Consider the following 13617-nt stretch of genomic DNA (forward strand, 5'->3'; position numbering starts at 1 on the left):
TCATGTAAGAGCAATACTGTATCTTTGCCTGAAAATTGAGCTGAAGGTAGCTATCTTGAGCCATAAACCATGATAAGTCACAGTGGAGCAGCTTCAGAAGTCAGAATGCAGGCAGTATAGTAGGAAATCAAGATTGAAGAGTGGTCCAGAGAGACTATATAGCAACAACAAAATGACTTATTGCCAGGGAAAGGGGATAAGTAGAATTATCTTGCAATAAATAGGTCTCCTCAATTCTTAGCCACCCTGTAGTGCCTGAATATAAACGAGGAGCAAGCTCTAAGGGGGTGGGAGTGGGTCATTTAGTTATACAGACATTAGTGTTATGCCTGTAAGTTAGTTCCACTGGAAATTCAATATCCAAAAGACTTACCCAAAGCATACTTTATCCCTGCTGCCTCAACACTATTAAGTTAATCCAAGCCCACTAAGACTTCTGGACTTCTTTGCAGTCCCAGCTCAATTTGTCTTTCACAGCTATGATTTTTATAGTAGCAAACAGTCTGCTATGGATTTTCAGGGGCAATGTGAAGCAGTACACAACACTCTCTGATGCATGGTAAATTCTTGGTCACAATGTGTAGGAAATTCATATCAAAGAATTTGTGGAGAACAGCTCTTTGGAGACTGTCAATGAATGTCCCTGGATCCTTGAGCAAACCATAGCATTCCTTTGAAAAAAAGGACAGTAGGGTCCCTTTAGTGATAAATCTGACAGCCGAATGGGATTATAGAATAATGTTTCTATGCCAGTGATGATTTCTTACTTTATAGATATATTGGATTGTATAAAACTAGACATGCATCAACAACTATAGACACTAACACGTATATGTTGCAGCTGCAGGGCCATGTGCAGTGAGCCCCCAGGAGCCAGGAAGGGGTAGTGAAACATAAGAATAAACAGGCACCACAGTGTTCTGGAACTGAAAATGGTCACAACTTTATTGATCACAGATGCTGGTGGGCTTTGGCTTAGGCATTGGGGATGTCTCTGAGTCAGTCTCCTGACTGATGGCTGACAGTGAACAGGATTGTATCTGGATTAAGGGATGCCTCATGATGCAGGTCAGCCAAGCTGACACCCAGGCCAGTTAAATTTTCAGTTGCACTAATGTTTCCAAACTAACAATATATAAAATTAACAAACTGGAATTTAACAGTGCAGATCACAAAAAACCTATATGGTAGCACAAAGCTACTAACTTACTTTTTCGAGCACAATTCAAAGTGTTGGTGCTGACCTTTAAAGCCCTAAACTGCCTCGGTCCAGTATAAACTGAGGTCCAGTGCCGAGGGCCTTCTGGCAGTTCCCTCAGTGCGAGAAGTGAGGTTACAGGGAACCAGGCAGAGGGCCTTCTTGGTAGTGGCACCCACCCTGTGGAATGCCCTTTGATCTGATTTCAAGGAGATGAATATATCTTTTATGAGACATCTGAAGGCAGCACTGTATAGGAAAGCTTTTTAAGGTTTAATGTTTTATTATGTTTCTATATATGCTGGAAGCCGCCCAGAGTGGCTGGGGCAACCCAGTCAGATGGGCGGGGTACGATGATGATGATGATGATGATGATGTCTTCTGGGTTTCTGGGAGTTTTCCTGTTGCTGTTCTGTGTCTCACAGCTACAATAAACCTACCATTAGAATTATGGACTGGTCATTTCTTCATCAGAAGGCAAACGGGCAAATTTAGCAGGGGATGAAATACTTCCCCCCCTCACTGTAGGTTTTTGCATGCAGGGACTACTTATTTGGTGTCCTATGAGCTGTTTATCCAACTATGGTTCCCCCCCCCCTTTTTGTAAGATTTCTTTTAGGTAAGTGAGCAAATCAGTAATATAAAATAAATTACTTACAATTCTGCTGAAACAAAGTTATAGGGTATTCCCCTTTCCCTGATCAATTTCATATCTTGCAATGCAGCAAGAGATGGTCTTGAATATTGCTTCTGATATCTTGTAGTCTTTTGAATTAACAGTTTGACAGGTGTTGTACAGTCTGAATCAAAAATATCCTTTTTATGTTAATAAATCTTTAATAAAAGAAAGGCCCGTCAGTGAAATCAATCTAATTCATTCACATGATGTAGAGAGACAAGGGAACAATATATCAAAGAGCAATTGCTTTAAATTTCCGGGACTGCTTTAATACTGGGGGGAAATCCAGTGTGAAATATCAGTGCATCTATATAGAACAAATGGCTTTATCTGGGTTGATAAATGACATCAGACATTATGAAATATTATCAAGGTTTTCAGAGAGAAAATCTGTTAAATGAACAAAATCCCTTGCTTATAAATTAAATATCCTCAGTTCTCACACATAGTTGATTAACTTTATTTATGGGAACTAGTAGATCAGAATCTCAAGATATTACACCTGCAAATGTAGGAGCCATCATGTAAATTATCTTCCTTATCTATCAATTGGATGGCTAGCAGTGGCGGTAGCAAACTTTACAAAGGCATTATAGAAATCAGTTGTGTCTAAAAGTCATCAAGGGTATAGACCATTTTAGTTGGCCCTACATCCCTTTAGGGTCGGTAATTCCTGTAATATTGGCACAAAGGTGACAAGCCTAGTAGCTGGATCTAGTCTACTGAGCCATTTCTGGTGGTCCTGTGACAATTAGGTGCTTCTTGCCTTGAAAGATGGCCTCTTCTCCCAGATTCAAAAGCAGCGACTCTTTGATGCAAAGGAAGCATGCTTCCAATTCTTCATTTTAGCTGCAGCTTGATTTCCCCCCAATTTCCAGTAGTAAGCTAAATTCAAAGATGTTTTTTCAGTAAATCACAGCAACACTTCCATGCTGCTAGTTTTTAACTTTTTTGCTCAACCCTGAGACTCAGGTTCATGGTCCACTAGAAGATGAGTACTGTATCCTCACAAGTGATTATGACCATCATATGATATCATGTTTTGGCAATGTTACGAATTATTTTGGACAGCTGGTACTTCTCTCTCAGTATAATATAATAGAGTTTCCTGTAACAAAACTGCCACATAAAGTTTGCAAACATGCTTGAATGCACTGTTAAGTATATTTGTTGCAACATCATTTTCACATAATAATCTAATATGGGGAAGTGCGATTATATTCTTTTATGCAATGCAGTGAAAATTTATTTCCATCTTATCCTTTTTATTTCATACAGTTGCAAAGAAAACTAAAAAGAAGCATTTCATTAGAAATTTTAATTAACAGTGGGCTGTTTGCACAATTGAAGACTTGAAATTATGTATGTGATGAGTTGTACATACCATGTATATTGTTGAATGACTTTCTGTGCTAATAAATCTTGAGTGACACATTATATGCACAATTCGAGACATGGATTGTGTCAGCAGAAATTTCATGGGACTTCTAGAAACAGGCTCGTGAATATTGCATATTTTCATAAGAAATGTTCATTGTATGTGTGTAGAATTTGTCAAAACTATTTGTATTTTCTGCCAGATAGTCTACACAGGCTGGACAGAAGAACGGGAACAAGATTCTCTTCAGGACAGAATGTATACACCAAAGTTTCTAGCGTTGAGAGGTTCTTCACTTTACAAATTTATAGCACCTCCAGTAAGTATTAGTACCCTTTATTGGTTGCCCATTAAATGGTTTTTATGAAATTGATAAAGGTTTTATGATACTCCTAGGCATTTCATTTAGCTTTGTTGTAAGGAAAAGCAACAATAGCAATGGGAGAATTTGATTTATTAACACAAAATTGCTATGAGAAGAAATGACCTTGCAACTAATTTTGTCCATTCCCAGTACTGAGATTTCTCAGTAAACTTAGAAACTCTCGGATCTTTACACAGCATATTTCCAGAAACTACCTTCTCTGTTGATGTCATGATCATGAGAAAATATCTAATAAGTATGAGGGGGGAAATTCTTGATAGAATTTTCTTCTAGTGTACAATTTTGTGTTTGACCGTGTAACAAAAGAATGAGGTTGGGGAGATACCCTGGTTCATTTCCTTAGATTACTGCAATACATTCTACATGAGGTAAAAGTAAAGGACCCCTGGACGGTTAAGTCCAGTCAAACTTGACTATGGGGTGCAGCACTCATCTTGCTTCAGGCTGAGGGAGACAGCATTATACCATGCTACAGAGGACTGCCTGATTCTTTCCCTATGCTGGAGCTGATCTGATAAGGAAGAAGAAAGGGAGAACTTTTCAGTGCATAGAAATATAACTCCTTAGGCCTAAAGTTTGTTTAAGCTCTTAAACAAAAAAAAAACAAAAAACAAAAAATACACTTCAGTTGGTCCAGGTCAGGCTCTTCATACAGACCACATATAAGGAGTGTATGAATCCCTTAGTGTGCTAGCTACACAGGCTTCCAATTTGTGTCCAGGTTCAATCCAATATGCTAGTGATGACCTTTGAACACCCTTTATAGTTTGACACCAGGATATCTGAAGGACTGTCTACTCCCATGTGAACAAACTAAGCTGCCTGCTGAGATCATTGTTAGAGGTCCTCCTCTGTGTGGCATCCATGCCACATAAATGTACTTTGTTTTATTTGGCATGTGTCCAATAAAGAGGATATATCACACTGAAACTGCTTTTGTAAGGAGCTTTCCCACAGAGATTGGTTTTGCAGAGCTTTCAGGTTATGCTTGTTGAACCATTCAGATCAGATTCCAGCCTTGTGAAGTGGTGCAGGGTTGGCAGGGCAGCATGAACAGCACCCCCTAGAAAAAGGCACCTGGGGACATTGCCATCCCTCCAGCTATGCCTCAGATTTAACCCTTTCTAACCTCCACAGAGGTGAGTGGGAGTCATTATCAGAGCTCAAGGACACATTCCAAGTAGACAAAAACACTCAAGAAGGATTTCAGGGCATAGCCTGCAGAAAAAGGGTGCAAGTGGGGAGGGGTGTGGCTTAAGGAGAATCCCAAGGACCATATATACCAGACAAGAGGACCACATTTGGCCCTCAGGCCTAAGGTTTCCCACCCCTGCTATACACCATAGTTTGACATTACTTTCCAACCCATATAACTGGATGAAAAATCAGTTCAATTAAACTTTGTTTATTTTCACCCAAGGTTACTACGTGGGACTGGACACGAGCCGAAAGAACATTTTCTGTATATGAGATTATGTACAAAATTCTCAAGGTATGAAGAATAAAAATGCAACTTCATTGTACTGAGGGGAAGGCGGGGTGGCTGTATTCACCAAACACAACCTAGTCATTGACTACTGCTAGCAAAATATCCCATGGAAGTCAAGTTGGTGGAGAAAAATGGTCTGTGTGAACAGTTTCAAAATGATAGAAATAATTTGGGGAAAGGATTTAATGTAGACTAAGATTTTGCCACGGGACCTTTAATAATCATGTGGAATAAGAAGAGTAGCTTTGTCAGGAACCTTTCTTTTAACATGGAACAATCATAGTCATTCCAGACACCATATACACCTTAGAGTAGAGTACAATTTCCAACTCTGAGGGCCTGATTTTCAAGGAGGCCTGAGCTACAGCACCTCATATGGCGAATGTCAGCACTGGGCCACCTTTGACAGTGTCTGGTGCTTTGCCATCTACCCACACAGAGCATGACTGGCTACTGATGCTTCCACCCCCTTGTTTTAGGAACATAGGAAGCTGCCTTATACTAAGTTAGAACATTAGTACACCTAGTTCAGTTCTGTTTGTGCTGACTGGCAGTCACTCTTTGGGGTTCAGATAGGGGGCATGGTCAGTTCTACCTGAAGGTAGAGCTGCATCCCTTCATCGCAGGCATTGGAGCCACCATTTAACTTTCCTACAATGTCCCAAGCCAGTCACAATGTAGGATTGCTGAGAAATTGTGAGACATTTAAATGGCTGAGACCTCTATTACATTGGAGGTGCTCCAGGGGTATTGTTGTGCATTGTAGAAGATGTGAATTGTTAAAGGAATGGTGGCCCCAAGTTACCCTGGTGCTCGACTGTGCACAGTGGGTGAAGTAAGCACTCATATGGGAGAGACCCACCAGAGGGCATTATGCCAAAAGAGTCCCTTCAAACCTGGAACCAGCCCTAACTGCTTTATTGTTGAATAGATGATGTGTTGGGTTCATTATGCAATTTTATTCAATCTGCTTCCAAATATTAGGTGAGGTTTGTTAATGATACCACAGCTTGCATGAAACCATATTGTAAATTTAGGGCAGTTTCACAAATGACTCTAGGAATCATAACCATAAATGTTCCCACATTTGTAATATGAATGAATGAATCACCTTGATCAGTACACACAATCACTTTTTAAGTGACTTCCCCCCTCATTTTTGTATCATATAAACACCATTGAGAAGTGACAAACTGGTGACCAAATTGTTTTTTTTTTAAGTATTGAGTGTAAAAATGCAATTATTCTTATCTGATGTTTATCTTCACATGCCATCTGTGCTTTACATTTAATGAAACATAATAAGATAGGGTTTATGATAGTCCAATTTGTTTTAAATGAAGAGCCCTAAATGCCAAGTAGTAAATGAATGATAACAAATAATTTTAAAGCTAATGTACGCACAACAATACTTCACAATACATCGTGCCTGGGATTATAGAAGTAGAAATGGCTATTTGGCTAATGCCTTGCAACAGGAGCTGAATTTAAAACCATCATTTGCCCAACTTTACTATACCGTGGCATCTGGTGATCGGAAAATAAATCCAGCTTTATCACAACATTATGGCAAGAAATGAAGACTACTAGTTTCTACTGGAAGTGTTAAGATATATTCGCCAGTTACACTTAGTTTGAAAATTGTAATTTATCCTTAAGTGATGAATCATTTTTTTCAGAAACTTAGTCATTTCGGTCTTAATTTAATATTGTCTCTAGGGATTCAGTGCTGTAGCATCTAGTCAGTGTCATTTAGGCATGATAAGGCCCTGAGCCTGGATATACTGTGTGCATAAGTAACTCTTAGCACACAAATGGCTGGACTCAAGGCAATGATTAGAACCAAGCCAGTCTTTCTGCATCATGTCCATTTATTGCACAAGGAAGAGGCATCATTTTATCCTAAATTCACTCCTCTGTTTCTGCCTCTGGCATTCTCTCTCCAAATGTGCTTTCCAATTTCTCATTTTCATTCTCCTTCCTCCCCTCATTTAGCTTTTGCTCTCTCTCCCTCTCTATCCCCAATGGCTCCCCTTGGCAATAGCCATTTAAGCAACAATCAACAATTACTAATGCTGATACTCGTCTGCTTAACTGAACGCAATAATGGGACTTCTATAAAGGAAAATTTCACACCAAATGGTTTGGGGGATGGGACGGGCGGGGAATGGGACATGAAGCAATTCTCTTCTGAAGCTTTCCCTAACACTGCATGTTAAGAAAGACAGGTATCTGCAGTGTCTGTCGACAGGCTTGCATTCCTGAGCAGATATTTTTCAAAAGTTACTATTGAGCATTGTGTCAACATGTTGAATATTCCTTGTGCTGTCCAACTGGAGCTAGGGCCCATAAATTAAGGCAGTGGGGCCACAAAACAAACATTGTTCGGAGCAGGTCATTTCCAGTCTCTTTCAGTTTCATCATCAAGAAGCTTGAGAAGCTGAATTACTTTGCATCTAGTATCACACTTACAAGGTCCTTTTAAGGTACACAGAGAGGGGAATATCAAATATATATAATGCCAAACCTTGGCATTTGTTGAGTACTTTTAATTTGAAATAATTTATTTTTAAGTCCTTGTCTCCCTTAGACAGATGTATTGCTCTCACTTAACATGAAAATCAGTATTAATTAGGCCAGCAAGTGTTGCACTTTCCCATTAGAAGAGATGCTGGTTTAAACTCTTCTGGGATATGAGCCAAGTACTTGACAGTTGTGCTACAGGCTTTATTACATTTGCATTCCCCTTACTCCCTACTTTCAACAACAACAACAACAAAAAGTAGAGCAAACTTTTTTGAGTACCTAGCTCAACATAAAGTTCTTTTTAGGGTTCTGTCTCCAGACATTAGAAACTGGAATACATTATATAAATCAGTTGAATCTGAAAGTGCTTACAGGTTGATGGATGGAAATTCCATTGTGTCTAATTTGACCATGTATTAGACAAGACAGCACCCTCAGTAGATTTTAGGAATCAGTTACAATTGGTTATTGATGATGCTTGAAGATGAGTGATTGGATTATTGCCTGAATGTGTGTGTTGTGTGGCTGGTGATCCATTTTACATGTAATTTATTTTTCTTTTCTTTTTTAAAGTCATCATGATTATCAAGTTTTATCTGGAATTATATCTGTTCTTCTTCCCTCAACATGAATCGGTCACTATGTCCAACTATGAAATAAACTGGAACTTCTTTTTTTAATCAATTTTTATTAGAGCCAGTGTGGTGTAGTGGTTAAGAGCGGTAGACTCGTTATCTGGGGAACCGGGTTCGCGTCTCCACTCCTCCACATGCAGCTGCTGGGTGACCTTGGGCTAGTCACACTTCTCTGAAGTCTCTCAGCCCCACTCACCTCACAGAGTGTTTGTTGTGGGGGAGGAAGGGAAAGGAGAATGTTAGCCGCTTTGAGACTCCTTCGGGTAGTGAAAAGCGGGATATCAAATCCAAACTCTTCTTCTTCTTCTTCTTATTACAAGTTTTCAAGACAGAATACAATAAAAGCCAAACTAATCTACAGAAGAGAAATAATAAAAAGGCAATAATAAGAAAAGGAAGAAAATAAAGAAGAAAGGAAACTCCTATTAGCCCCAGCCAGCATGGTCCATGGTCAGGGGTGAGAGTAGTTAAAAGCCAACATCTGGAGGGCCATATGCAGCTCCAGCAGCTGTACTGCCTTGAAAGCACAAGAACTGGGACTAAAACCTCCCCTGTTACAATACACAGGAGGAGTCAAATGCCCAAGTACTAATATATAGAAAGAAGCACCAGCGGCTAGCATATCAAACTTACCTGAGCTCATTATGAAAGAAGCAAACTAATCAGTTCTGGCATATTTATCCAATATATGTGAATCTCAAAATACAAACCGGGAGGATGACAGAAAGAAAAGTAGCACAGCATAGTTGAGCTAGGAGCAGATGAGTTGGCACAGAGATCCTTTGATAGACAGGAATCAGAAAACGGAGCAGGGATTGATAGTGTTTTCCATTTCATTTCCCATCTTTTCCCCATGGTTACATGTTCTGCTCAGGCTCTCTTCCGTTATTTTCCATTTAAAATTTATATAGTGTATTTTCCTCATGCAGCTATCAGTTGCTACAATTTCAAGTAAACCTTTTTTCTTTTATTGATGCATGTCGTCACATCTAGATTCTTTTCTTCATTTTTGATGGGTGCTTGAATGTGCATCAGAGTGTGGTTGCCAGTTTTCTTCGCTGCTGCTTTTAATGCTGTGTGCATTTGGATGCTGCCTGCAAGAGGGAGAAGGACAATTCTTTCCCTTCAGTAAAGCCCAATCAATGAGGTGAAATTGACATTACTTTCGTCAGTTTCATTTCTTGCTTTCTTGCTTTCGCCTCTAATAACCTCTGAAAATTCTGATGTTTGAGCTCTGCACCTATTTACTCAGTAGAATATCAGCTTAAATCAATGAGATGATTTCACAAGCATCCATTATGTACAGTAATTAAAATAAAAATCTAGCTATACCCAACATCCACTAGTAAAATCTAAACATCCTTAATAAAGTTGTTCCCCATTTATTGCCGAAAGCTATATATCCTTATTTAAGGGGGAAAGATGCAATTAGCTTTATCTGCCATGGAGATGAAAGGGAAAATTCACCTGCTAAATGTGTACATATCAGGACACTGTTAAACATTTAGAAATCTTGTCATAATATGTTGGCATCCCTAAATCTCAGGCCCACTTGAAAACCACAGCCTCTGAACCACATGCCCTCTCCCCCAATCTCAGCTGTCTGATTATTGTTTATGGGCTTCTTTAAAAAGGCATTTTGTACATGCTTGAATACATTCTTGTCTTTGCTGTACACCCACCCCCACAGTCTCTATTCTGAGTTGGCCCACACAGGTGAATTGGTAAAACTTCATTGCACTACAGGTGGGGAACCTTTTCTGGCCTGTGGGCCCGAACTTTATTTCCCCGCCCTAGAGGGCTGCATCTGACAGGTGGACAGTTAATCACCTGACATCCCTATGACATCAGGTATTCTGTACTTTGAAGCCCTGGCTGTTGGGACTTCAAAGCACAACAAAGGGCTGTTTGAGAGACCTTTTGCAAACAGGCCCAACCGTTCTTCAAACTTCTGATGTCAGGTGTAGGGCGGATAAATGTGGCTTGCCCAGAACTGCATCACAGGCCATGATTGGCTAGAGTACAGTATAAAGGGGAAATAGGATGAAATTGATTAATATCTCTCTCTCTCTCTCTCTCTCTCTCTATATATATATATATATATATATATACCTTTAAAAATTAACTATGCACTATCACCAGCTATAGGACATTTTGTATCCCACTCTTTCTGCATGGAACAGAAAGCCACACATTATCTTCACAGCCCCTTTATATGAGATCATGACTGGCAACGTAAGGCCATGCAGTGAGCTTGAAGGCTAATTACACTTAGGAACAAAGCTCCAAGCAGACTCCAAGGACTCAATGAAATCCCCAGGTGGATTAAATGTGATTTAAATTAGATGCAGGGAAATGCAAACATATCCCAATGGAGTTGTTCAGCTCAAAAGAAATCATTCAGTGTACAATTGGGTCTAAAGGGCAAAGAATCCTGGTGGCGGGTTATGCAAAGAAGCAAGATGTTGAAGTGTGTTTGTATTTGATGGAGAGGCCCCTAATTGTGCAGGTTGTCGCTCAAGAATCAGAGTAATGAGAATACCCTCCTTTTCAATTGTGGAAGAGAATGACAACATTTCCTTAAGTACCTTTAAATCTGGAATGCATAACTTGTAAATGTTAATTCCACATAGACGATGGAGGGAAAGCACTCTTAGTTATATGTGCATGCCACTCAGTGCAGTTTTCTTCATTTAGTTTATAGACCCAGCAAATTGCAACTACTACAACAACAGCAACAAAACTAATTACACCACCACTTGTGGAAAATAGCCTAAAAACCTCCAATGGGCAGCCCTTATGACAGATAAAATACATTCACTGCTAAAGGAATAGCAGAAAAGTCCAATAATTTGAGAACTGCTTGAATGCATTTGGTTTATTTTCTTTATCCTAAGCCTTGCCAAAAAGTAATTTAGTGTTTTTCAGCAGAGTAAAGAAATGGTTAGTGTATATTTCTGTGCATGAATACACAAAATATATGACACACTTCTGAGGCATTTTAAAACTGGTAACTTTGGGGACTATTCAGAGATTGGACACTGGCACCTGTGAATCCTTGTAGCCAAACTGTACTCTGCTACTTGGCGTGAAAACTCTAAAACATTCTTTTATTTCAAATCCATTTAAATGCTGAGACTAATGTGGGCTGAATAAAAATTACGTGGCACTTTGTTCTGCATCTAACATGTGGGTCTGTACTGTAAGAAATATTAATTGATGTATGCAAGATTATATAACTCCAGGTTTTCATCAGGACAGTGATCTACTGGATCGTCGAAAACACTGCTTTGGTGTCCAGTCTGAAACGGGAGAGGATCTCTACTTTTCTGTGGAATTAGAATGTGACCTCATATTATGGGAAAAGGCCTTCCAATCAGCAACTTTTTTAGAAGTGGAACGAATACAGGTAAGAAATATGTGGTGTCAAATTCATTTTGGGTTATTATTATGCAATACATTTTATGTGATAGTCAGTGATTTTTTCTGGGGGTACGCAGGGGTATGCATACCCCTAAACATTTTGTGAATCTAAGTTTGGTCTCATTGAGGGGCAGTATTTCAATATGAGTAGGAAAATGAGAGAACCCCTAAACATTTTTTTCTAAAAAAGCAAAAAAGCACTGGTGATAGTGATAGTTATTACCAAAGACTTTGGGGGGGGGGGAGTTTGGGATATTTAATAGGAAAAGGGGTTAATGGTATACTACTAATTGTTTCTATACAGGAAAAAAAATCTCATTTAAAAACAAAACAAGATAGGGTTCTGTATACACTTTTAGTTTTTGAAACCCAAACACTGAAAGTACAAATGAGATTAGATGTGGTTGTTTGATATGTTCTTGGCCAAACCAAAATGGCAGTTCAGAAACTAGAAGCATTGAGTTGTAGCCTTCTGTTATTTTGCTTAATTTCTTAGCTTTTGCTTTGAAAATGAAAAATATCTACTAATGAGATAAGGATAAACAATGGTGTGGCAGTACAGTGCATCCCAATAGTAGGGCTAGAAGCTTGAATCTGGGAAACTTGGGCCCAGATCATCCATGAAGCTTGTTGCATGACCTTGGGCTAGTCCCTATCAGCATAGTGGTTCTGATCTCATGGTAGAATTTATTCAAGAGGACAATGAGAAATTGGAATTTTATGGGATGGTAAAGGAGAGACCAGGACTTGGTAACATACTGTCAACCAGAATGTTGGTGGTTTGAGTCCACCCAGGGACAACTGTGGGAAAGATTCTTGCATTGCAGGGGTTGGACTAGATCAGGTATGGCCAAACTTGGCCCCCCAGCTGTTTTGGGACTACAACTCTCATCATCCCTAGCTAACAGGACCAGTGGTCAGGGATGATGGGAATTGTAGTCCCAAAACAGCTGGAGGGCCAAGTTTGGCCATGCCTGGGCTAGATGAATACCTTCCAACCCTACAAGTCTATGATTCTATAAGTGCGGATGATTTCAGGGTGGTAGAAGAACTTGGGAGTCACTATGTTGTAAATATTTATAAGAATAGAACATCTATTATTATTATTTTATACTTCATCCTTTTGAAATACATAGGATGTTTGGATGGGTATCTCTTATATTAATGGGTATAGTTTACATCCATTCCTGTTCTAGTAAGTCAGCTTTCTCCCCTCTCCCCAGCTTATCCAGGATCACAAATAGTGTCACAGATCACAAATAATGCACTTTTAATGCAAGTATTACGATTTTGCAATACTGATTGATGAACAACTTCTCTCCCCTCTAACCCTGTAAACCTCTTAGCCCATTTTCAATTAATTACAATGTGTTTCAAGTTGATATGCAGCAAGTATTTGGCAGATCAATCTGACTGATTCAGTTGGCAGAGGCTCAGAACCTGGTTACTATTTTGAGTTTTTACATTTACAGAATAGTCCCAAAGCTCCTTCTTTTTCACATAGAAACCTGGGGAAATCACCTGGTGTCTCGTGGGTAGGGAATGCTTCTCTGTAATTTAATGGGGCAACCTTTACAAAAGAAAATGTATCTTGTTAGGAAATTCATGCAGTGGTGTGTTGTACTTGTTGAGTAATGGATTTGCAGATAGTTCATCTCACTCAAATCAGTAGGATATGTAGCACTACAGCTTTGTTTAAATAACAGTTACAATGTACAACTATTAGTTTATCCTAATTTGTACCTTTGTGAACTTTTTAAAAATTCGAACTTACATGTATGATATTGTACCAACATTGATTTTCGAAAACTGGAATTCTGGCATGAACTTAGTAGCCAAGAGTCTCTGAGCCTTTTCCGCTTTAGAAATGGGGTTGGATGAGCTTTTTCCTCCATTGCATTCTC

General features: G+C 39.2%; 1 protein-coding gene across 2 annotated transcripts in view; it reads left to right on the top strand.

The window, feature by feature from the left end:
* SNTG1 (syntrophin gamma 1) overlaps window positions 1-13617 on the top strand; it is a 208556-nt gene that overhangs the window by 174829 nt on the left and 20110 nt on the right. For both annotated transcript variants that reach the window (XM_033155183.1, XM_033155182.1), the window contains exons 14-16: window positions 3458-3574; window positions 5061-5132; window positions 11547-11699. In XM_033155183.1, the coding sequence (XP_033011074.1) occupies window positions 3458-3574; window positions 5061-5132; window positions 11547-11699 (342 nt within the window). The remainder of the gene's footprint in view (window positions 1-3457; window positions 3575-5060; window positions 5133-11546; window positions 11700-13617) is intronic.

Source organism: Lacerta agilis, chromosome 7 (genome assembly GCF_009819535.1).
Source record: "Lacerta agilis isolate rLacAgi1 chromosome 7, rLacAgi1.pri, whole genome shotgun sequence".
NCBI classification, from domain to species: domain Eukaryota; kingdom Metazoa; phylum Chordata; class Lepidosauria; order Squamata; family Lacertidae; genus Lacerta; species Lacerta agilis.